Below are 26754 nucleotides of genomic sequence, written 5' to 3'. Positions count from 1 at the left end.
TTTCCTATAAACCTTTGTTGATTGCTATTTGTTGTCACCTTTGACACTGTGTCTTTTGTACTTTCTGTCTTCATGCATGCCAGACACACTAACCTAGTTTTAGTCTTAAGCTTTGAGGGATCGCTTCCTTTTGTGTATGTTTGTACGAGTGATACTTGAAAATTATTTTATTATGAATTTTTTATATTCTAAGTCGTAAATATTTTTCTGATTTAAATTAATATAATAAAGAAATATTACACGAGAAAGACTCACGAAACTTCTCGTTGTTGCATGTGCTTAACAGGTGGATACATGCTGCGATTCTTTATATTTCTACTCTCACTCGCTCCTTTCGTGTTCACGAAGGCGACAGGAAGGTAAACCGTGTTGACTCTTCTTGACTTTTGGCTTACAATACATGACAAAGGTTTAACAATCAGCTTTTTATGTAGTCAATAACAAACTGAAACACTGATCGTTTGTTAGTCGTCTAAATAATATGTAAATAATGACAAACATTTAAATAAGAATTGTTGTTTTAGTGACATGCTTCACCATAGTCTATTGTCTCACACTGCTGGCTTCACTTCCCGGAGCGCCCTGTCTCTCTGTTTGTTTTTATGTATGTTAACATTTAATGTCTTACTTGATGTATCATGTGATGTCTGATGTGCTATAAATAATATATATATAAAATAAATAATTAATAACAATGATTTATTAAGAATTATCAAAAGTACAAATTCTAGTTGCCAAGGCACTGAATGTCCGCCAAAGACTTGGCACAATGTAGGATGCTCTACTGACGACGACTGCGATGCGCCCTACGTCACGTGCTACAAACGTGTCTGTAGGTGTGAACCCGGGTATTTCTACACCACACAGGACACGTGGTACTAACAGTGAGTAGACAATGGTTCTGTGGTGTGATTGACAGCAACAAACTCCACTTTGTGTCGGCTTGTTACAGTCAGGGACGGAAGAGCTTTTTCTATGATTTTCGCATTCTTAAAGAAATAAATTGTAAAACAACATAGCCGCATTTAGATAGACTGAACAAAAGGAAGAAAGGATGAATGAAAACACGAAAACAAATTTTCAATGTATTCACTTGATTATGGATGTTGTTGGAAATGCGTGTAAATGTAGAACAATTAACTTCAACTTAAACAGTCTGTAAATAGTTGCTGACCACAGTTGTTTACATCAGCTTGTAGCCCAGACGACATGCAGGACAGCTTCACAGACTATCCTGACAGCGCTCTACGTGCAAACCTCATTGGTAGCCCGGATGGACTCACTGTGGAAGCCTGCAAGGACAGGTGCCAGACTGACAAGCGTTGCCTCACCTTTGATTTCAAAGGTCTGTATGTGGAAAAGCTTGAAACATTGGTATACTAACATGGTGTTAGAGATGGCAGGTGACTGTGCACTCTACAACTGCTAAAGTCTGCGTCACGTGTCCTGCGCTGTGTTCTATTAATAGCACGCTTTGTCAACAAAATCAACGGAAACCTGTAAACAATGGCAACACTGTTGAAATATGTTGTCTGTGTATTTCTACCATCTGTAGTCGCCTACATAAAGACTACAAACACATTTTCACAGCAAACTTCACGCGCCATAATCTACAAACATTTTGAATACAAAAGGTGATTAATACATTTAGTTAGGATACAACAAAGTGAGTGAAATTACATGATTATAACATTGCTAATGTGCTAATTAACTTTTGATAGTTGTTAGTTTCTGTAGGAAGAAAGTGTAAAGGTAGAATACACACTGAACCACGACATATCTAAAGTTACTACTGCAGTGAGTGAATACTACACCACATAGACAGAGATAAACTCCTGTGTTTACTACACACTTCCACTTCATTACGACTGAATACAAGTCACAAATGGAAGAATAGCTCAATCGCTACCACAATGAACTTGTTTTCTTCGGTGTACTGGCCTGAAATGATGCTCAAACAGTATGCAGGTGAACTGGCATAAAGACATAAATATAACAAAAGTATGAACCGTGCTCTAATATCAATTCGCTACCTGCACAGTCTGTCGGTACTCAGCCCTCCCACACAGTGACTTACTTTGACTTCTTCAGGTCCCGGAATAGAACAATGTTACAGTCTTTGTGTGCAGCTAAACCTATTATAATTATTTATTGTTACTTAATCCACCTTGCAAAACTAACCTTTATCTATCTGCGGTACTAATTGCATTACAGATGTTGTTGCAAAATGAACATTGAATGACAAGTGATTCATAAGGTAAACAACAAACAAGTATCGTGACTATTTTTAAAGTCTTTAGCTCAGATACAACGATCTAGAAAATATGTAGAACTTGGATAGTGGTTTATCCGATGTCACACTTATCTCATATTTATTCAAAGTGAATGCTATCTAGAAACTACTCTGTCATCTGTGGAAGATGTCTTGTCATCGCTAATGATAGATAAGTGCCAGACCTCCCTAGCTCGCCCTGCAGCTCTGACACTGAAACAAGACATCCAGACTCTAGCATCAGGACCATGGAACTGACAACACTGGGGGAGCACAGCAGGAATGGAGAAAACAATTCCACTTTATACTTATTGTCAAACTAGTGTGTGACCAGGCATGCTGCTAGCAAGACAACAGTAACACACATCACAAATAAACAACTACGTACCGCGCCCTTTTGCTGAAAATCTTTCACAGTAACAGAATAACCTTTAGTGAAATGTTCAACATAACTTGCTTTCACTCTTCTTTGTTTCCAAAATGTTTTACATCATGCTTCACTTATGTCTCTGTCTCTCTACCTTCTGTGCCAGCCAGTGGAGGTCTGTGTCGGCTTCATGGTCACCGTCATCATCTCGTCATTCTCAAAACCCGACTGGTCTCCTAACCACAGAGTGAAGGCTGGACCCCACTACCAGAGAAATCCTGCAAGTCCACTTTTGCCTCAACGTAAAACCTGGTACAACTATGTTTGTGTAAAAGCAGGATCGAACTTTGATCCTGACACAAACAGCGATTGTTTGTCAAGGACGATGTTTATGCCGTCCAGGCCATTCATGTTCAATCAAGGCGCAAAGAAGGAGTGTATGTTGTTGCAAGTAAGTGAGAAGGCAGTAGAAGGTACTCATGAGTAGTACTCAGCTTGTCCCCACACGTTGTCTGACCCATCAGTATTGTCTGTTTCTTACAGTAAAAGATACTCTAGTAAGTTGTTTATCAGTAATTATTTTAAATCAAAAACTGTCATCTCAATGTTTACAATAATATTTCGGATTTACACAGTTTTAGCATTCAGTGTTTATTCATGTCACGGAGCGAACGGTTTTCTTCCTTTCTAATAATTGTAAGATGCAGTTAACCTCAGATACATTAAAATCACTTTAAGGTTAATACACTAGAGCACCACAGAGGGGAATGTGTCGATGAAGAACATTCCAAGCTGCCACTACCACATATCTTTGTTGTCTACTCTAGTGACAAGTCGTTACTGTCACTTTATTACTTTATAACAAACACTGATTGTAAAGGTTAGAGGAGAAGTGGCTATGAAGTGAAAGGCAGAAGTATGACATTTAAGGAGGAGGAATAAGATATGTACACGTGGCAGTCAGATACTGGTAAGACTAGAGCTAGAATTATGGGATGGCTAGTGTTACCGGCGGTTCAGCAAGTGTGACTGTCTTGTAGGTTTCCCTGCGAGCTAAGAAGTGGCAAACACAAGCTGCACGACAGATCGACGACTGCGATGTGCACCCACGCCGCATGCTAAAGCGCAAGTGTCGGCTGTGAACCCGGGCACTTCTACACCCACACAGGACACGTGTACTAAACAGTGAGTACAACAATGGTTCTGTGGATGTGATTGACAGCAACAAAACTCCACTTGTTGTCGGCTTGTTACAGTTAGGGACGGAAGAGCTTTATACAAGATTTTTCGCATTCTTAAAGATAAATTGTAAAACAACATAAGCCGCATGTTAGATGGGAGAATAAAGGAAGAAATGATGAAAGACAACACGTGGGCCGAAAACAAATTTTCAATGTATTCACTTGATTATGGATGTTGTTGGAAAATGCGTGTAAATGTAGACAATATAAACTTCAACTTAAACAGTGTGTAAATAGTGCTTACCACAGTTGTTTACAATAGCTTGTAAGCCCAGACGACATGCAGGACAGCTTCACAGACTATCCTGAACAGCGCTCTACGTGCAAACTCATTGGTAGCCAGGATGGACTCACTGTGGAAGCCTGCAAGGCGGGCAGGTTGCAAAACACTGACTGACAAGCTTTGCCTCACCGTTTGATTTTCAAAGGTCTGTATGTGAAAAGCTTGACAAACTTGTTATTGGTATACTAACATGATGTTAGAGATGTGCAGGCCGACTGTGCAACTCTACCAACTGCTAAAAGTCTGCGTCACGTGTCCTGCGCTGTGGTTCTAGTTAATTCCATAGCACGATCCCCTTGTCAATGAACAAAATCATACCCGCGAAACCGCGCGTAAACAATGGCAACAATGTTGAAAAATATGTTGTCTGTATATTTCTACCATCTGTTAGTCGCCTACATAAGACTACAAACACATTTTTTCACAGCAAACTTCACAGCGCCATACCTTCTACAAACATTTTGAATACAAAAGAGCTTGATTAATACATTTAGTGAGGATATACAACAAAGGAGTGAAATTACATGGATTATAACATTGCTATTGTGCTAATTACTTTGATAGTTGTTAGTTCTGTAGGAAATGTCACGACTGATGTCGGACGTGCGCATTCTTTAAGAATACGAAAACAATACGAGATCACCTCAGCTCAGGACGTCCGTTTAATATACACACAAAACGTCCAACATACACACCGCACACAACTACAATGAACACAGCACACTCAATGAAACTGTTAACTTAATCCAAGACCGCTCGCAGGCAGGTCTTCTGCAGTTTCTTAAACTGCTAACAAAATCCAACTACAACTTTTCTAAGCACGTTAATACATTCAAAAATGTCACAGAGTCTTTCACTTTCACACACACGAAGAGTAACTTATAATCTCTCTAAAGTTCCTTTTAAGTAGACGCAAGTCTCTCCTTCTGTTAACAAAATAGTTCAACTTACTGTCTGAGAAGGTGGCAGACGTCACTGGCGAATACACAACTAGTTTGTCCTTTGGTAAACATCCTCACTTACTTCTCCTCGTGTAGCTTACTCTTTCCAGTCCTGTCATCTGCCACTTGATGTAGATACTCTCTCTCGATCCTCAGCGTTAGGAATGTTCCTCCTGCGAACAACTCCCCTCACACAACACTGGACGTATCTCATGAAAAATAACACACATGCTGGTAGACGATACCAGGCTCCCAGGCCCTCCGGTCGTTAGAGATCCGTTTTGGCGGGTCCTCCTTACTCGTCCCTCCACATAACCTCCTTTCCTTGGCAAGCAACTCCCAGCACCAATTCCGTTGTCTGTACTCACACATGTGTGACATAAGGCAAGAGTTGGCCTTATTCCCAAAATGTACAAATCAGTAAAAGGTTTAGTTCCGGTTGAGTTTAAAATATACTTGGGCGGGAGCCGACATGAAGCTGTCTCCTGTGTGTTGTATAACTGGACAGTTTGTTGAATGCCACCTCTAATACCCACAAACCAATAACACAACATGGTGTCAGAAGTGAGCAGCAAAGTGCTAGCTGTGTGATTTCTCCAGAAACTTTCAGGTGGGCACGTTTTTCTCATTTTGAAATATTGCGCCGTCAGTTCGCAAAGTGACATTTCTCGCAAGATGGCAGAGACACATCAGAGACAACACTTCACTGCAACGTTCCGATTCCCTCAAAGCTGATTTGTCTTTCTAACATTGAAGTAAATTGGAAAAAATTCTTCGTCAGTGGCAGAACTATGAGGTAGCTACGCGCCTTGATAAAGAAGATTCAGCTTATCGTTGTGCAGTTCTATTAGCTTGCATTGGTGAGGACGCACAAGAAATCTACGAAGGATTGTCCTTTGCAGAAGGGGAGAACGACAAAGATATCGAGACTGTCATCGACAAGTTCAACGACTTTTGTTTGGGTAGCACACATGAGGTGTATGAGAGCTACAAGTTTCATAGCCGAAACCAAAACAAGGATGAGTCAGTTGATACTTACGTCACAGTTTTACGCAAGTTAGCAAAATCGATGTGATTTCAAGGATGTTGACCGCATGATTCGTGACAGACTTGTGATCGGTGTTCAAGATGACACTATGCGTGAAAAATTGTTGCAGAGAAAACACTCAAGCTTCCAGAAGCAATAGAAATTTGCAGAGCTCATGAGACGTCCAAGACTCAAGCACACTCGATGTTGGCAAGCAACAGCGAGAGTACAGTTGAGAAAACCATCAACAAGATTCAGAAAGGTCAGCGAAAAAATTCGTTGCGGTACGAAGCCAGGCCTTCGGGGAAAACCAGAGACTAAGCCATGCTCTCGATGCGGAAAAGGTTCCCACAACAGAGATGGTGTCCTGCAAAGAACGCTAAATGCAGAAAATGTTCCAAGATTGGTCACTACGCTGCAGTCTGTCGCTTCTTCAGGTTCTTCTAAGATTCACACAGTGGAAGGGAAGAAGAAGACGAAGAAGCTTACATGGGTATGATTGTGGGCAGTGTGACAACAGATCCTTGGAAAGTCAGTCTCCTGTGGAAGACACAGAGAATGTATTTAAGCTTGACACCGGAGTGATGTTACCGTCGTACCTCAGACCGCAGTTCCAGCAGCCAAGCGACCATTGCAGAAAGTGCGCAAAAACTGTATGGTCCAGGTCGTGTTGAGATAGCTGTGGAAGGCATGTTCAAGGCAAAACTGACATACAAGAATGTCTCTACACTGCAAGATGTGTATGTCGTAAAAACACTTGAAGAACCATTGCTAGGTCGACCAGCCATTACAGCGTTGAAGTTGATTGAGAGAATCAACACAGTTATAGACGATCAGGAAAAACAGTACAAGGAAGAATTCCCAAAACTCTTCAGAGGACTAGGAAGTCTACAAGATCCTTACAAGATTCGTCTGAAAGAACAAGCTGTTCCATATGCAGTAGCAGCTCCAAGACGCTTACCTTTGCCCTTGAAACAGAAAGTCAAGGCAGAATTGGATCAACTTGAAGAACAGGGAGTGATTCGCACAGTCACCAAGCCCAGTGATTGGTGCGCCCCAATAGTAGTGGTGCCCAAGAGCGACGAGAGAGTCAGAATCTGCGTCGATCTGAGCAAACTAAATGAAGCAGTTCGCAGAGAACTACCCGTTGCCGTCAACAGATGAACTGTTAGCCCAGCTGTCAGGAGCAAAAATGTTCACAAAGCTTGATTGCAAAAAGGGTTTCCATCAACTTCCACTGGATGAAGGAAGTCAGGAGTTAACAACCTTCATTACACCTTTTGGAAGGTACTGTTATACACGCTTACCCTTCGGATAAGTTCAGGGCCAGAAGTATTTCAACGACGAATGTCTCAACTTCTGGCGAACCATGAAAATGTGATTTGTGACATTGACGACCTGCTCATTTTCGGTAAGAAAAAGCAAGAACATGATCGTTACTTGAAGAAAGTGATGTCGACACTTCAAGAAGCGGGCATTACCTGAACGATGAGAAGTGCCAGTTTGCCAAAGAGAAGATATCCTTTCTCGGGCACATCATCTCGAAAGATGGGGATCGCCATCGACCCAGAGAAACTGTCTGCTGTGAAGAATTTTCCCAAGCCAGAGAACATTTCTGATCTCAGAAGATTGTTAGGAATGGTTAACCACGTTGCGAAGTTTGCAGGCCCTAACCTCGCAAACGACAGCAAACCGCTACGTGACCTGCTCAAGAAAAACATAGAGTGGTGTTGGGACACTGCTCAAGAAACCTCGTTTGAGAGAATTAAGAAACAGCTGACTGAAGCTCCAGTGTTGGCACACTATGGTACTGACAAAACGACCGTCGTCTCAACAGATGCTTCATCTTTCGGTCTCGGTGCAGTATTACTTCAGAAACAGTCAGATGGTCACCTCAAGCCAGTTTTCTACGCATCAAGAAGTATGACGGAAACTGAGAGCAGGTACGCACAAGTTGAGCGTGAAGCACTCGCAGTGACTTGGGCGTGTGAAAAGTTCTGTGACTACATCACAGGACTTCGTGATCTGACAATCGAAACTGACCACAAGCCACTATTGGCTCTACTGAAAACAAAGAACCTTGAAGATCTACCTCCGAGAATTCAGAGATTCCGGATGCGCCTGATGAGGTTCAAGTACAACATTGTCTACACAAAAGGCAAGAATCTCGTGACTGCTGACACACTCTCACGAGCCCCAGCAAGAAACACTCCGACAGATGAGAGAAGTGAAGAAGAACAGATCTTCATCAAGCAAGTGATTCAGAGCTTGCCAGCCAGTGAAAAACGCATTGAAGAAATCAAGAACGAGACTGCAAGAGATACTGTTTGTAAGACAGTGCTGTATTATCTCCACAATGGATGGCCACGTTCTAGTCCAGAACATGAAGAACTGAAAGCATTTTGGACAGTACGTTCAGAAGTCACAGAACATGATGGACTTCTTCTCTACAGATCAAGACTGATCATCCCTGAAGTACTGAGAACAGACATTCTCCACAGACTTCACATTGGACATCAAGGCATCGTAAAAATGTCGTGCCTTGGCCAGAGAGAGCGTTTTGGTGGCCAAAGCTTTCTAAGCAGATAGAGTCCATGGTACAGAAGTGCCACAATTTGCATCAAGGAGAGGCCAATTCCTCCTGAGCCACTCATTCCCTCTGTCACACCAGCATTCCCTTGGCAGAAAGTTGGCATGGACATCTTTGAACTAAAAAAAAGAACAGTACTTACTGGTGGTGGACTATTATTCACGTTATATTGAGTTGGCACACCTAAAGAATACTTCGGCGGAAACAGTCATCAACCATGTTTAAGAGCATATTTTCCCGCCATGGAATTCCACAAATCGTCATCTCAGACAACGGCCCGCAGTTCTCCAGCAAGCAGTTCCAAACGTTCGCTCAACATTACGAGTTCACTCACACAACAAGCAGCCCGTACTATCCACAAGCGAATGGCGAAGCCGAACGCGCCGTTCAAACCGTGAAATCAATCCTGAGAAGGCAGATGATCCTTATTTAGCGATTCTCACATATCGCGCTACGCCCACTTCAGCAAGGTCTCAGTCCAGCAGAACTGTTGTTCGGGAGAAGACTACGCACCATGGTCCCCACAATACCATCTCAGTTTTTCCGAGAAAAAGGAAAAGGAAAAAAGAAAGGAAGGACTTTCATAAGAAAGACGAGATGCAGAAGTTGAAACATAAACAGAACTTCGACAGAGGCACACCGTGCCAGATCAGCCGCTGAGTTGGAACCAGGTCAGCCAGTTTGGGTGAAGCCAACCCAGACACCAGGGACAATCATCAAGTCTCTGCCCAACAGGTCATATGAGGTAGAGACTCCCTACGGTCGCCAACGACGCAACCGCCGTCTCTTGATTCCCAGAGATCCCAATCCCGAGAATCCCAGACCTATCCCAAAGACTCTGTCGTCCCTTATTCCAACAAACCCAAAGTCCGAAGAGGATCCCGACCCCTTGTCTGATACACACTCAGATGATCCAGACGTTCCTGTTACCAATCCAGAGCCATGTCCAGGAGCCGCAGCCAGGAAGTTGCCAGCGTCCAAAGTCATCGCTCCTCCAGACCAGCCTGTCAAGACTACCAAGAGTGGTCGCACCATCAAGATCCCACAGAGACTTGACTTGTAAATGATTGACTCGAATCAAACGCACATAGACTTGAATAGGAAATTCAAGAATATTAAAATTAATGTTAATTAAGTTATATTGAAACAATGTCCATTTTAAAGAAAGGGAGATGTGACATAAGGCAAGAGTTGGCCTTATTCCCAAAATGTACAAATCAGTAAAAGGTTTAGTTCCGGTTGAGTTTAAAATATACTTGGGCGGGAGCCGACATGAAGCTGTCTCTTGTGTGTTGTATAACTGGACAGTTTGTTGAATGCCACCTCTAATACCCACAAACCAATAACACAACAACATGTACCGGTATCACCCGTCTTGGCGGCTGCTTTCGGAATCTCTCTTTATCGATAATTCCTCTTTCCGGCACTTCCTCCTCGCCGGTAATTCCTGAAACGCTTATATTCTTTTAAATATTCATATGGGGCTAATTAATATCTCAACAACCACATATTATTACATCACATGGAGGTAGACAAAGATATTAAAACATCACTTTACATACCTTGTCTAGGCAAGGAATTATACTGATTCCGCACTCTCTTTATCTCAAATTACATTCGTCTGTCTTAGTTGACAACTCGTACGGGAATGCCCGACTCAATACTTTTCTCAAACCCTACCGATTTGGTGAACATTTCACTCACTCATGCATGCTTTTTCTCACATTCTTCCTGCCGCACGTGAGGTCCGAAACTCACGTGGGTTCACGACCTCTACATCCGTCAACTAATTACTCAGTTGCCTGTCCATGGCAGAGGGGCAACACACACACAGGGCTGGCTACGTCTACCCGCTCCCCCCTCTACTTCCTTTCACCAAACTCAGACGGGATTGCCGAAAAACAAAGGAGGCACGGACTGATCCGTGACATGGAAGAAAGTGTAAAGGTAGAATCACAGTGAACCCACGACTATCTAGTTACTACTGCAGTGAGTGTCAATGTACTACACCACATAGACAGAGATAAACTCCTGTGTTTACTACACACTTCCACTTTCATTACGACTGAATACAAGTCACAAATGGAAGAATAGCTCAATCGTCCACAAATGAACTTGTTTTCTTCGTGAGCAGCTACACAATACAACTCTTCTATTCTACCTCCGCACCTGTCCATCATGGAATCTGTTCACTTGGCACTGAAGCCACACCTCACCTTGAGCAATACTCACACAGTCCACATCATGATTGTCCTTTCTCAACCACTCCTTTCTCCACTTTTTCCGTTTATTGCTTCTTACCTCCTCTGCTGACTACCGATATTCTTAGTTCTTGTTCTCTGATTTCTCCTCGTCTTTCCTTCATTTGTTTTATGAGTCATCAGTCGTCTTCATCCTTCTCTTCCTTTGCTGTCCGTGTCTCCTTCTTCTGTCAATCGCTAAGACCAGGCTACTTAGGAGCAGGAGTGTGAACTATGCACATGACACATTTATTATTATTATTTATTGTTACTTAAGCCACCTTGCAACTAACCTTTATCTATCTGTTACTCCTTGCATACAGTTGTTGTTGCATGAACATTGAATGACAAGTGGTTTAGCTAAACAACAAACAAGTATCGTGACTATTTTAAAATCTTTAGCTGAAGTACAACGATCTAGAAATATTTATAACTTGGATAGTGGTTATCTTGTCACACTTATCTCACATTTATCAAGAGAATGCTATCTAGGAAACTACACTGTCATCTGTGGAAGATGTCTTGTCATCGCTAATGATAGATAAGTGCCAGACCTCCTCAGCTCGCCCTGCAGCTCTGACACTGACAACAAGACATCCAGGACTCTAGCATCAGGACCATGGACTGACTACACTGGGGGAGCACAGCAGGAATGGAGAAAACATTCCACTTTATAATTATTGTACAACTAGTGTGTGACAGGCATGCGGCTAGCAAGACAACAGTAAACAATCACAAATAAACAACTACGTACCGCGCCTTTTGCTGAAAACCTTTCAGTAACACAATAACCTTTAGTGAAATGTTCACATAACTTGCTTTCACTCTTCTGTGTTCAAAATGTTTTGCATCATGTTCAGTTATGTCTCTGTCTCTCTACCTTCTGTGCCAGTCAGTGGAGGTCTGTGTCGGCTTCATAATGTCACCGCTCATCAGTCTCCTCTAACTGGTTCTCCTAAGCGGAGCAGAGGCTGGAGCCCACTATGCCCTGCCAGAGATCCTGCAAGTCCACTTTTTGCCTCACACCGTATCATGGCAAACGATGTGGTCGCGACTAGCAGGGTTGATTGCCCTGAGCCCCATCACAGCGATTGTTTCAAAGGCAGATGTGCAATATGCCATTTTGACCTTCAATGAAGCCCGAGAAGCAAGCTGTGTTGTTGCAAGTAGTGAGAAGCAGGTAAGAAGGATGAGTAGTACTCAGCTTGTCTACACATGTTGTCTACCGTCAGTTTGTCTGTTTCTTACAGTAAAGATACTCTAGTTAGTTGTTTACAGTAATTATTTTCATCAAACAACTGTCATCGCAATGTTTACATAATATTTGGGATTTACAGAGTTTAGCATTCAGTGTTTATTCATGTCCACGAGCTAACGGTTTTCTTCCTTTCTAATAATTGTAAGATGGCAATGAACCTCAGATACACTGGGTTAAAGGTTAAAGCACTAGACCACCACAGAGGGAGAATGTGTCGATGAAAGAACATCACAGCTGCCACTCCCCATATCTTTGTTGTCTACTCTAGTGAAAGTCGTTACTAACTGTCACTTATCTTTACTTGATAACAAAACTGATTGTACCAAGGTTAGAGGAGGAAAGTGGCTATGAAGATGTCAGGAGCAGAAGTGACATTAAGGAGGAGGAATAAAATATGTACACATGACAGTCAGATACTCGTAGACACAGAGCTAGAATTATGGGATGGCTAGTGTTACCGGCGGTCAGCAAGTATCACTGTCTTGTATCAGTGCTGTGTGAACTGTGTACTGTAATCACATATAAACTGTTTGCCCAGGGACTCAGTCTTTACCTTGACTGTTGTGTGATTAGCTATTGAAGTTGTCATGGTTATTGCCCTACTTGTTTTCCATTGTTTCCGTCACTGTGTCAAGTTCCACTTCGCCCTTTGTAACAATCACTTACGAGCTGAATGATTTGTTTGTGTACAAATAGGGTCTTGTAAAGACTGGCAGGAGAAAGGAGCAAAGAGTGGTGTCTACACCATTGAGCTAGATGGATATTACTACAAGGGAGCTCTCACAGTGTGGTGTGATATGGACACTGCGGGCGGCGGCTGGACGGTACGTGTGGTCGTGTTTGTCAGTGTGTACGACTCAGTAGCCTCTCTCACTGCTCAACTGTAGCTTCCTGCTCACAACAGTGCGACACCACGCACTCACAATAATACCCAGGGTCACATACTTTACAGTCATAGTATCCACGAATAATTGTCTCTTGATATCTTGAACATTTTCAAACACGAAGCAGATGAGAGTTGCATCTTCTCCACCTTCTGTTTCCAACAGTTTGTCTATCTCGCTGGTAGACTCCGTTGCTGTTGAGTGTGGTTGTAGACAACCTTACATCTAGTGTGTTGGTGTGCGTGTGTCGGTTGTTTGTAGTCGCATTCCTTTAACACCCTTGCATCCATCCTGCTTCAGGAGTCAGCGATGTAGGTTTGATAAGGAGTTGAAAAAATGCTTTTTGTAATGTTTATTATGTTGCCATGTAATTGATCACAGCCACTTGATGTCACACATTTACAGCCAGGAAAGTGTACATTGTGTTCACATGACTGTCACTATATACTACACTGTATACTACACTGTATACTACACTACATACTACACTGTATACTACACTACATACTACACTGTATACTACACTACATACTACACTGTATAGTACACTACATACTACACTGTATACTACACTACATACTACACTGTATAGTACACTACATACTACACTGTATACTACACTATATACTACACTGTATACTACACTACATACTACACTGTATACTACACTATATAGTACACTATATACTACACTGTATACTACACTATATAGTACACTATATACTACACTGTATACTATATACTACACTCACTATATACTACTACACTATATACTACACTATATTCTACACTATATACTACACTGTATACTACACTATAGACTACACAGACTATAGACTACACTCACTATATACTACACACACTATATAATACACTCTATACTACACTATATACTACACTGTATACTACACTCACTATATACTACACACACTATATAATACACTCTATACTACACTATATACTACACTGTATACTACACTCACTATATACTACACACACTATATAATACACTCTATACTACACTATATACTACACTTTCTACTCCATTGTATACTACACTCTATACTACACTATATACTACACTCTATACTACACTCTATACTACTCTATATACTACACTGTATACTACACTATATACTACACTATATACTATTACATCATGTTCACATAGTCTATTGTAACCGTCAAGTGTTGACATTATAATCATGATCACAGCTAATAAAGTCACAAGCTGTTATATTTTATCAATTATCACTCATCCTTTGTCAACTCATTAAACTGTAATTAGAGCTGAATCCTGTCGACATGCTGCGCTTTGTTACCATAGTAACGACCTGTGAACTTGTGTCACGTGCAGGTGTTCCAGAGACGTCGCGACTTCACAGTTGACTTCAACCGGAGCAGGACAGAATATATAAACGGTTTTGGTGACATCTCTGGAGACTTCTGGCTGGGTAAGATGCTGACATATCTCTTGCATTCTCTGGCATTATCCCTCCTCCTGCATAACTGTAACCTCAACATTTGTTTTACATTCAAAGTCAGGCTGTAGTCAGTATTGTGTTTTATTGTGTTGTTTGTGTGATGTACACTGGTCAATACACAGGTTGCTGTTTCTGTTGTTCTATTATAATTTTGTCCTAGGATGCTTATTGCTCACTATTTTGTGTACTGTTTCCTAGCATGCTTTGTTTGCTGTGATAATGATGATGCTAGTAATGGAATAAATGGAAGGCTGATGATCATGTAGTGTCTCAGTTGCCAAAGTCTCAAATAGAAAGAAACACGAAGGTTGCGAGGAAATACATCACTGTGGCATATCATGTGGTTTGTTGTTGTTTATAGGATATCGATATAGGGTGTAAAAATGTCCGTCAACCTGTCTATTTATCTATATTAGTCTACATTAAGTCTGTGAGAATGGTCTTATAACCACCTGTGTATATGTGTCATGACCATAGTCTCATACCATTTTAAAGCTATATCGCTTTGTGTGTAAATACAACTCTATATATCTGACTTTGCACCTGTGTGTGTCTGTGTACTGACACCTTACCACCTAGTCTGTATGTCTGTGTACTGACACCTTACCACCTAGTCTGTGTGTACTGACACCTTACCACCTAGTCTGTATGTCTGTGTACTGACACCTTACCACCTAGTCTGTGTGTCTGTGTACTGACACCTTACCACCTAGTCTGTGTGTCTGTGTGTACTGACACATTACCACCTAGTCTGTGTGTCTGTACTGACACCTTACCACCTAGTCTGTGTTGCTTCTTCTCTGTGTCCTACACTAGACCGGCAAACTCTCAGTTTCCTACTCAGGTCACACTACTTGACATGTCCTCCCTCTCCTCGCCTTGTGCCGACATCTGAAGCCTTCAAATACTTACTTAAAACCTTTCTCTTTCAGAAATATATTTTCAAATCAGGAGTACAGCTCTACCCAGTAATTAATTTTTCTCCCAGTGCTAGTGTTATCTGTTGTACAGTTTCTGTTGATGTAAGCTTTCTGATGTTTATCCCATTGTTTCTGTAAGGATGACTGTACATTTGTTATTGTTTGTATACAGCGCATGGACCTCGTACTTACATGGAGAATACACTTTATTATTGGTAGTAATAACAACAGAGCTGAAAACTCAGTTTGTGATTTACCTTTTTATCATCTGAAGTCTAGCAATAATGTCAACATGTTTATAACATCATAGGACAGGTAATGACCAGCGACATGTCTGTGTTCATGAGAACTTGAGCAAGATCAACACAAATATTTCACTGCTGGACTTGTCTGTTGACATGAGGTCATTGCCTTGTCTTGTCTCAGGCCTAGGCGCGATTGACGACCTGTCAGTGCGTGGAGGTCTTACGAACTTGAGAGTGGACCTGGTGGCTGAGTCCGGGAGACGCTACTGGGCACAATACACGGATTTCTTTTTGTGCTTTGAGGAATTATTCGGACTTAATGATCGCTTGTACTACTACTCGGGTGACGCAGGTACGTACTGACCACTCAACAGTAAGAAAGAGTGAGACGCACGTTAGCTGGCAGGCTGCCTGTCTGGCTGCTTAAAAAATAAGTGGATGACTACATTTGTGAGTGTGTAGCTTTGTGTGCATGTGTGCGAGGTGACAGCGCCTCCTATCGCCTGCGTTTCCTTTGATGTAACTTGAAACAACAGGTGTGATGATCAGGGAAACGGAGAAAGGAACAGAGATTTCCGCGGGTTTCTTTCTTGTCTGGAAATGTTGTGTGTGTGTGTGTGTGTGTGTGTGTGTGTGTGTGTGTGTGTGTGTGTGTGTGTGTGTGTGTGTGTGTGTGTGTGTGTGTGGTGTGTGTGTGTGTGTGTGTGTGTGTGTGTGTGTGTGTGTGTGTGTGTGTGTTGTGGTGTGGTGTGTGTGTGTGTGTGTGTGTCGTGTGTGTGTGTGTGTGTGTGTGTGTGTGTGTGTGTGTGTGTGTGTGTTGTGTGTGTGTGTGTTGTGTGCGTGTGTGCGTGTGTGCGTGCGTGCGTGCGTGTGTGTGCGTGTGTGCGTTTGTGCGAGTGCGTTTGTGCGCGCGTGCGTTTTGTGGCGCCGTGCGTTTGTGCGCGCGTGCGTTTGTGCGCGTGTGCGTGTGCGTGTGTGTGTGTTTGTGTGTGTTCTTAGGAGCTTCTGACCGTTTTCTTCAGGGCTGTAGTGACCAGACTTGTTTAAAGAGTAATTTCATTATGTACAATCGTGTTTAGTGAGCTGTACTCATTGTGTTGTTTTTAATCCGTGTTGAGTCTGTCAGGCTTTGACTGCATTCAAATTATTAATAATTATTGTCAAATGTGAGCCGCCACGACGAAATGAGTCAAGTCGGAAATCTGAGATTTCACAAATTGGATATTTTCCAAATGTACAGGGTTTAGCTCTTTATTTGATACAAAGTTATTCTTCTCGTCGTAAAGTTGAGTTATATGTATTACAAATGTGGAAGTACGCTGGTCGCCTTAGTGACAAAAGCGGGTTCAAAGATTTTCAGCAAACCCATGTGTCTCCCTAGCATCGGATACTTTAATTGTTGACACTGTGCTAAAGTTTGCATGATGATAACATACGGCAAGCTACATCATTTCAGGTAATAAAAATACATAGACATGAATATGTGTGTGCTATTAGAACCTTGACCTGTTAGCAAACTAAACAGAAATGTTACAACAACTGTTACTGCAATCTACTCAGCATGCACACTCACCAACAGCACAATACTCAAACATTATCTACTAGATTGTAAGTAGGAAATGAGAACAAAATGAAGCAGAGAACTGTCATGTCTGCAGATGGTCCGGGCACTGACATACCAAAATACTAGGACAAGTGACAAAACTTTCAAGAAGTCAGGCTGCACTCCAGTTGACCGGAATAGACCTGGAGTACCGATCTGCTCTGTGCGACTTGAGACTCGTTTCGTGGCAAGGTGGCAAATGTGTATCACTACTGTCAACTTCATTTGTGTGGCTTTTACATTTTAGAAAACTTATTTTTTGTGTCTGAAATTTTGAAATCATTTGAGCGCTACAGGACTGAGAATGGCGAGTGCACCGAGACATGCAGTCGTTGGTAACGACAGCTACAACAATATCTTTATCCCACGAGGAGGACCACGACTGTATCATCCATCTCTGTCTCTGGCATCCTCTCCCACTGTAGCAGAGATTATTGTCCCATGTCGTTTGTTGTCTCCCCAAGTCATGACCTTTGACCTGTCCAGCCCCACAATGCCACACCAGTCCCGTTCTAACTATATGGAAGAAATTTCTCACACTTTGACCTACCAGGGCAGTGTGACCTTTCACCTTTGGCTTGGGTGCAAACCACGTGGTGGAATAGAAATTCTGATATATCTTCCATCCAACAAATAACAACCAACAAAAAAAAAAAATAGAACTGATTAGCTGACGAGAGGGCTCGTGTTGTCACGTGATGTCACACGGTCGGTTGGGAGTGACAATTATACCCCCCGTGGCTTATCATGGCTTATAGTGTGATTAAAACTCTAACATAAGTAAAACACAAACCTACATACATCCAAGAAAATGTTTGCATGTTGATGCAGTTGTTACGCCCATGGCAATAACACAGATATAAAACATTATTGTCTAGTATAACACATCATTCAGCAAAGTCATGCTCATATAGTGCTAAACCTTGTGTGCACGGACAAAGAGATTAGTGTGTGCATATGTAGCTTACTAAGTACAGACTACTCTATGTCTTACCTAAGTAAGAGATTAGTGTGTGCACTGTATGTAGCTTACACTAAGTAGAGATTAGTGTGTGCACTGTATGTAGCTTACCTAAGTAACGAGATTAGTGTGTGCAGCTTTACAATCTAAGAGATTAGTGTGTGCACTGTATGTAGCTTACACTAAGTAAGAGATTAGTGTGTGCCTCTATGTAGCTTACACTAAGTAAGAGATTAGTGTGTGCACTCTATGTAGCTTACACTAAGTAAAGATTAGTGTGTGCACTGTATGTAGTTACACTAAGTAAGAGATTAGTGTGTGCACTGTATGTAGCTTACACTGTAAGAGATTAGTGTGTGCACTGTATGTAGCTTACACTAAGTAAGAGATTAGTGTGTGCACTCTGTAGCTTACACTAAGTGAGATTAGTGTTGTCACTGTATGTAGCTTACACTAAGTAAGAGATTAGTGTGTGCACTCTATGAATTAGCTACACTAATAGAGATTAGTGTGTGCACTGCATCTCTATGTAGCTTACACAGCTTACACTACGAGATAGTGTGTGCACTCTAATGTAGCTTACACTAAGTAAGAGATTAGTGTGTGCATATGTAGTACACTAAAGTAAGAGATTAGTGTGTGCACTGTATGTAGCTTACACTAATAAGAGATTAGTGTGTGCACTCTATGTAGCTTACACTAAGTAAGACATTAGTGTGTGCACTCTATGTAGCTTACACGAGCCAGCACTATATGTAGCTTACACTAATAAGAAGATTGTGTGTGCACTGTATGTAGCTTACACTAAGTAAGAGATTAGTGTGTGCACTGTGTAGCTTACACTAAAGTAAGATTAGTGTGTGCACTCTATGTAGCTTACACTAAGTAAGAGATTAGTGTGTGCACTGTATGTAGCTTACACTAAGTAAGAGATTAGTGTGTGCACTGCACTCTATGTAGCTTTACACTAAGCTACACTAAGAGATTAGTGTGTGTACACTCTATGTAGCTTACACTAAGTACGAGATTAGTGTGTGCACTGTATGTAGCTTACACTAAGTAAGAGATTAGTGTGTGCACTGTATGTAGCTTACACTAAGTAAGAGATTAGTGTGTGCACTGTATGTAGCTTACACTAAATAAGAGATTAGTGTGTGCACTCTATGTAACTTACACTAAGAGATTAGTGTGTGCACTCTATGTAGCTTACACTAAGAGATTAGTGTGTGCACTGTATGTAGCTTACACTAAGTAAGAGATTAGTGTGTGCACTCTATGTAGCTTACACTAAGTAGATTAAGTGTGTGCACTCTATGTAGCTACACTAAGTAAGAGATTATTAGTGTGTGCACTGTATGTAGCTTACAGCGAGATTAACTTACACTAAGTACGAGATTAGTGTGTGCCACTCTATGTAGCTTACACTAAGTAAACGAGATTAGTGTGTGCACTGTATGTAGCTTACACTAAGTAAGAGATTAGTGTGTGCACTGTATGCATTAGCTTACACTAAGTAAGAGATTAGTGTGTGCACTGTGATGTAGCTTACACTTAAGTAAGAGATTAGTGTGTGCACTGTATGTAGCTTACACTAAGTAAGAGATTAGTGTGTGCACTGTATGTAGCTTACACTAAGTAAGAGATTAGTGTGTGCACTGTATGTAGCTTACACTAAGTACGAGATTAGTGTGTGCACTGTATGTAGCTTACACTAAGTAAGAGATTAGTGTGTGCACTGTATGTAGCTTACACTAAGTAAGAGATTAGTGTGTGCACTGTATGTAGCTTACACTAAGTAAGAGATTAGTGTGTGCACTCTATGTAGCTTACACTAAGTAAGAGATTAGTGTGTGCACTCTATGTAGCTTACACTAAGTACGAGAGATTAGTGGTGTGCACTGTATGTAGTACACTAAGTAAATAGATTAGTGTGTGCACTGTATGTAGCCTTACACTAAGTAAGAGATTAGTGTGTGCACTGTATGTAGCTTACACTTAAGAGATTAGTGTGTGCACTCTATGTAGCTTACACTAAGTAAGAGAATTAGTGTGTGCACTGTATGTAGCTTACACTAGAGTACAGATTAGTGTGTGCACTATGTAGCTTACACTAAGTAAGAGATTAGATTGTGTGCACTGTATGTAGCTTACACTAAGTAAGAGATTAGTGTGTGCACTCTATGTAGCTACACTAAGTAAGAGATTAGTGTGTGCACTGTATGTACTACACTAGTGTATGTAACTTACACTAAGTACGAGATTAGTGGTGTGCACTCTATGTAGCTTACACTAAGTAAGAGATTAGTGTGTGCACTCTATGTAGCTTACACTAAGTAAGAGATTAGTGTGTGCACTCTATGTAGCTTACACTAAGTAAGAGATTAGTGTGTGCACTGTATGTAGCTTACACTAAGTAAGAGATTAGTGTGTGCACTGTATGTAGCTTACACTAAGTAAGAGATTAGTGTGTGCACTGTATGTAGCTTACACTAAGTAAGAGATTAGTGTGTGCACTGTATGTAGCTTACATAAGTAAGAGATTAGTGTGTGCACTCTATGTAGCTTACACTAAGTAGAGATTAGTGTGTGCACTGTATGTAGCTTACACTTAGTGTGCACTTGTATGTAGCTTACACTAAGTACGAGATTAGTGTGTGCACTGTATGTAGCTTACACTAGTAAGAGATTAGTGTGTGCACTGTATGTAGCTTACACTAAGTAAGAGATTAGTGTGTGTACTTACACAGATTGTGTGTGCACTCTATGTAGCTTACACTAAGTAAGAGATTAGTGTGTGCACTGTATGTAGCTTACACTAAGTAAGAGATTAGTGTGTGCACTGTATAGTTACACTAAGTAAGAGATTAGTGTGGCTTACACTGTATGTAGCTTACACTAAGTAAGAGATTAGTGTGTGCACTGTATGTAGCTTACACTAAGTAAGAGATTAGTGTGTGCACTCTATGTAGCTTACACTAAGTAAAAGATTAGTGTGTGCACTCTATGTAGCTTACACTAAGTAAAGATTAGTGTGTGCACTCTATGCTAGCTTACACTACTGTGTCATAGAGCTACACTAGTAGTGTGTGCACTCTATGTAGCTTACACTAAGTAAGAGATTACTGTGTGCACTCTATGTAACTTACACTAAGTACGAGATTAGTGTGTGCACTCTATGTAGCTTACATTAAGTAAGAATTTAGTGTGTGCACTCTATGTAGCTTACACTAAGTAAGAGATTAGTGTGGACCCTCTGGTCTGAAATCCATTATTTGTTGATTTCTTTGTACATTTGTCACACTTGGCAATAAACATCAGGTCCAGAAATATAAGCAATGAAAATGAAACATGAAAAGAAACAGATAAGCTAATAATCTGAAGACAATCGTCAGGGCCCATGCCGAGCCTCACTCTATGGATCTTGTGGTCGGTAAACAGAACAGACACCACACTTTGCTGTTGTTTTGCTGATTGCTACTGACAGATGTTGTCACGAAGACAAGTGAACTAGGAACAGGAAGGGACGATGCTGGCAGTAGTCCACCCGAGGGTAATGATGGGAAGGAAATGACCTTACTACATTCTCCATGACCTTAGGATCAACATGTCTACTTCTATACTTTCCTCTCTATACTTTCTCTCTATACTTTCTTGTTTACTTTCATTCTAAAGGTTAGGATGAACTTTTTATATCCTATTGTAAACTTTACAGTCATTTTAGAGATAATTATCTATCTCTCTATTCCTCTTTGTGCATCAGGTTGCACACAAGGCCTCAACCAGAGTCCACCACCGATGTCGATCGGCTGAAACCTGCTCCAGGTGACCCCATGTCCAGCCCTTTCCTTTCATCTCCCTTTCCACTGTTCTTCTCCAAGTTTCCTTTGTGCGGCCTCGTTTTCTTCGGCCGTCTGGAGTCTATCGTAGGGCGACTGTGGAGAGGTCTGCTGTCTGCTGGCGGAGCACATTCCAATCCATCGCCAACGCCTTCGTTGAACTGCGTGGTGATGGACTCGGTTCAGTTCTTCGGTGTTCTTCGTTGGTGATGGTGTTTGGCCAAAAGATGTTAAGTATGCGCCTGAGGCATCTGTTTTGGAAGACATCAAGCTTGTTACTGATGGTTTTGGTCATCTTCCAAGATTCTGATCCGTAAAGGAGGGTGCTGATCACATTTGACTTGAAGATTCTCAGCTTGATCTTCTGGCTGATGTTTGTTGCCTTCCATGTGCTCCTGAGTGAGGCGAAGGCCTGGCTGGCTTTCGCCAGTCGGGCTCGAATCTCCACCTCCACATCCCCGGTGTTTGACATTTTGGACCCAAGATAGGAGAAACTGTCAACTTCCTCAATCTCTTCTCCATTTAGTTTGATGCTGTCTTGGACTCTGTCGTTCACTCTCATTCTGTTAGTTTTATGTGTGCTGACCTTCAAGCCAAGGTTTCCAGTTGTTTCTGAGAAGGCATTTGTTTTTTCCTGCATGTATAGGTGGCGGTGTGACAACACGTGATGTCCACGTTGCCTTGTGGATGTGTTTGTGTTGGAAGAGTTGCCTCCAATCAGTAAGTTGTTTTCTTCACAAAAGTCTGCCAGTCTCTCTCCGTTGTCATTGATGGTACCAATTCCATGCTTGCCCATGACATGCTCCCTGCAGGTGTTGTCACTTCCCACCTTGGCATTGAGATCGCCGACGATGAGCAACATGTCGTGGGCTGGAACGCTTTCTGAGGCTGCCTGGAGCTGATCGTAAAAAGCATCCTTGTCTTCTGCCTCGGAGTCTTCTGTTGGTGCATAGCAGGCTAGCACTGTCAGCTTGGTGTACTTGGAATGGAATCTTGCTCTCAAAAGCCTGGGTCCATAAGGCTTCCATTCCAGCAGTGCCTTTTCCGTTTTCTTGTTGAGGAGTAGAGCTACTCCTTGAGAGTGCTGAGCGTCTGATCTTCCTGAGAACAAGATGGTATGTCCTGACGCTAGTCTCCTCTTTCCCGTGCCGGTCCATCTGACCTCACTGACTCCCAGGATGTCCAAGTTGTAGTTGTCAAACTCCTTGACTAATTGGAGCATCCTGCCAGTCTGGTACAAGGTCTGGATGTTCCAGCACCCCACCCTCAACTTTTGCCTCGGCTTCAGTAAATCCACTGTCGGGGCGCCAGCTCCCTTTCGGGTTTGGCTGTCGTCCGTCATTAGTCCAGTCTCCTGGTGTGCTTCATTACCTCCGCCATCTGTGACGATTTCTCTGGTTTTAGTTTCTGTAACATGATTTTTTTACATTTTTTTACAACCTACTGTACCGCTAGGTGAGGTGTCCACCTTAGTCGCCTCTTACGACATGCCTGGCTGGACGGCAGGGACCCTGTTCTTACTGTGTGCGGACGTTTCGTCGCATTATGTCAGAGAGAGAGAGAGAGAGACCTTACTTACTTCTCAAAGAATGAAAGTAACTACTAGATTACACAACAATTCTTTATTTCAAACAAAGTTTACACACAGACTTCACAGACAGTTCACTTTGATTGTCACACATTATGCGCAACAGCTTTGAGAAAAAACTTTGATACAATGGCGAGAGAAATGTGTGAGCTAACGGTTCACATGAGGAGGGATAGTGAGAGAGAGTTCACTGATACATTGATACAATGACGAGAGAACTGTGTGAGCTAAGGGGCGTCACACACTTGACTTCGGCTAAAGGTCCGTGTGAAATGTCGAAATATTCGTCGACAAAACGTCCGTCGGCTGAGGGCCCCGCGCCGAAACCTCCGTCGACGAAACATACGTTGGCGAAACGTCCGTGTACCATTCTTACAATGCTTGCTAGGCAAGCATACCCCGGGGTCCCACAGGGGAGAGTTAGTTATACTCATTCATTTGTACATATTTTAGCTGAGACATTCTTCTGTTTAACAACTGTTCTCTTATCTCTTATGCTCTTGATGATATGCTGGGTGAAGCATCATTAGGAATTTTTAAAAAACTCTTTTTGTATTTGTGTTGCGTGGTGTTTGGCTTTGTTATGATGAACAACACAGAAATAACACATTTAATAACAAAAGTTTGTATAGATGTGTTGTAGTGATGATATATTTGTGCTTAGGACTTTGTGTGTCTACTAGTATACAAGTGTGTGTGTTTGTGTTTACAGGAGATGGGTTGATTGGCGATAAACAGTTATTTTATACCTATGACGGACACAAGAAGAGCTGTGAGACATCTATTAAGGGCGGCTGGTGGTACAATCAGAGTGACTGTAGCAGCAAGGCTAACCTCAACAGCCCTGATAGAAGGTTCATGACCTGGGCTAACATCGGCCGCGTGACGTTCTCGGAGATGAAGATAAAGCCACGGGACTAACACCATCTTGTCTCCTGTACTCACTGCTTACACCGCCAGTCCACTGTTCACTGTTCACTACAGGTTCCATGTGAGCTCAGTGTACATTAACCTCTCGCAAAAGTCTAGCATCTGACCCTAGTGCAGACTACTTACTGTACTGTAATTGTTTACTTTGAGTATATTACCGTGTCCTGCAGTTTGCTTTATTTAAACGAACATTGACATTTTCACAAACTTATGAGCGAAGCTTACTTTTCGTAAAAACAAATAAAACTATTGCCAAGAATGAACAGATATTTTCATAAAAGCAATTAAAAGTATAAGTAGTATTATAAGTAGTATTATCAGTAGTATTATAAGTAGTATTATAAGTAGTATTATAACTAGTATTATCAGTAGTATTATCAGTAGTATTATAAGTAGTATTATAAGAAGTAGTATTATAAGTAGTATTATCAGTAGTATTATAAGTAGTATTATAAGCAGTATTATAAGTAGTATTATCAGTAGTATTATCAGTAGTATTATAAGTAGTGTTCTAAGTAGTATTATAAGTAGTATTATAAGCAGTATTATAAGTAGTATTATCAGTAGTATTATAAGTAGTATTATAAGCAGTATTATAAGTAGTATTATCACTAGTATTATAAGCAGTATTATCACTAGTATTATAAGCAGTATTATAAGCAGTATTATCAGTAGTATTATCAGTAGTATTATAAGCAGTATTATAAGTAGTATTATAAGTAGTATTATCAGTAGTATTATCAGTAGTATTATAAGTAGTATTATCAGTAGTATTATCAGTAGTATTATCAGTAGTATTATCAGTAGTATTATCAGTAGTATTATAAGTAGTATTATAGTAGTATTATCAGTAGTATTATCAGTAGTATTATCAGTAGTATTATCAGCAGTATTATAAGTAGTATTATCAGTAGTATTATAAGTAGTATTATCAGTAGTATTATAAGTAGTATTATAAGTAGTATTATCAGTAGTATTATAAGTAGTATTATAAGTAGTATTATAAGTAGTATTATCAGTAGTATTATAAGTAGTATTATCAGTAGTATTATAAGTAGTATTATCAGTAGTATTATAAGTAGTATTATAAGTAGTATTATCAGTAGTATTATTAGTAGTATTGTTGGTATTTGCCGCTTTGACTAAATGTAATAACATCACTATGTACTCACTGTTATCTCCCCTTTAAACTAATGATAACGGTAGTTGATACATCACATCTATAACTCAATTGTACAAACAAATAAACTATTTTAATATTTGTTCCACACTGAAGAGCTCTAACTTCAAGGCGCTAGCAAAATGGCGACACACACCTGGTGACACACCTGTGTATTCTCTGTGTGCAACTTCCACTACAAACTTTCTGTTACAATATTCAAGAGGGAGGTTGCTAGTTTTTTGTCCCCACTGAACTCTGGAGGGACTGTTGCCTGCACTGCCTCGCTGTGTTGTATTCTAAAATGTCACGTGACGCTTTGCTTAATAAGTATTTGTCCTAAACTGAAGCCATCTCCTGTTGTTTATTTGAAAGAGTGCGCATGTCCGCGGGAAGTTCGTGACACTCTGTCTGTCTGTCTGTCTGTCTGTCTGTCTGTCTGTGTTTACTCACTTTTTCCATCTTTTGATTCCTTTATATCTTTTTCTTCACTCGTCACACACTCTTTACTCTTACTATACAGTTTTCAAGTAAAGAATATTTCTGTAACCTGTACAACCAAACCCGTCCTTTGCTGAAGTTTACTGAGGTGTGCAGTTGTTGTACTGGTCTTCATGTTTATCTCACTTCTACTTGCTTCCTCTACAAACACGTGACTTTGATTCACAGGAAGAAAGAAACTCAGAGGTTCGTTAGTCGGTTCTTCCTCTGGCCAACGGATGCCGGCCACCCTCCAAGGTGCCTGGAAGGACAGTCTTCGACAGGGTGTCGTGCCGTGTACACACGCTTCCCTGACACACTGATCACAGTCCATTAAACATGTTTGTAAGCATTCACTGAGATTATAGGCGAGTTAAATAAACACATCTGCCATCACTTAGCTTCCCTTACACACTGATCAGAGTTCATTAAACATGTTTGTAAA

At 41.2% G+C, this 26754-nt stretch overlaps 1 protein-coding gene and 1 long non-coding RNA gene across 2 annotated transcripts; both read left to right on the top strand.

Moving 5' to 3' along the window:
* The first annotated feature begins 289 nt into the window (after positions 1-289).
* Positions 290-11912, top strand: LOC112562934. The gene is made up of 4 exons (XR_003098944.1): positions 290-359; positions 732-884; positions 1193-1345; positions 11854-11912. It is a non-coding gene; the product is annotated as an uncharacterized LOC112562934 (long non-coding RNA).
* Positions 11913-12003: 91 nt separating this feature from the next.
* On the top strand, positions 12004-25017 carry LOC112562518 (ficolin-1-A-like). The gene is made up of 5 exons (XM_025235799.1): positions 12004-12127; positions 12916-13043; positions 14461-14557; positions 15934-16104; positions 24453-25017. Exons 1-5 carry the CDS (start codon positions 12004-12006, stop codon positions 24659-24661), a joined length of 729 nt encoding a protein of 242 aa, XP_025091584.1. The 3' UTR covers positions 24662-25017.
* The last annotated feature ends 1737 nt before the right edge of the window (positions 25018-26754 follow it).

Source organism: Pomacea canaliculata, linkage group LG4 (assembly GCF_003073045.1).
Source record: "Pomacea canaliculata isolate SZHN2017 linkage group LG4, ASM307304v1, whole genome shotgun sequence".
In the NCBI taxonomy this organism is placed as follows: Eukaryota; Metazoa; Mollusca; class Gastropoda; order Architaenioglossa; family Ampullariidae; genus Pomacea; species Pomacea canaliculata.
The sequence above is the reverse complement of the archived record's forward strand: the minus strand, read 5'-3'. Positions and strand labels throughout refer to the sequence as shown.

Excerpts from the sequence above, each read along its gene's own strand:
- LOC112562518 (XM_025235799.1), top strand. The coding sequence starts at position 12,004 with ATGTGGTCGCGACTAGCAGGGTTGATTGCCCTGAGCCCCATCACAGCG. Across the intron at positions 13,044-14,460 it reads CTGCGGGCGGCGGCTGGACG|GTGTTCCAGAGACGTCGCGA; the intron begins GTACGTGTGGTC and ends TGTCACGTGCAG. Across the intron at positions 14,558-15,933 it reads CTCTGGAGACTTCTGGCTGG|GCCTAGGCGCGATTGACGAC; the intron begins GTAAGATGCTGA and ends GTCTTGTCTCAG.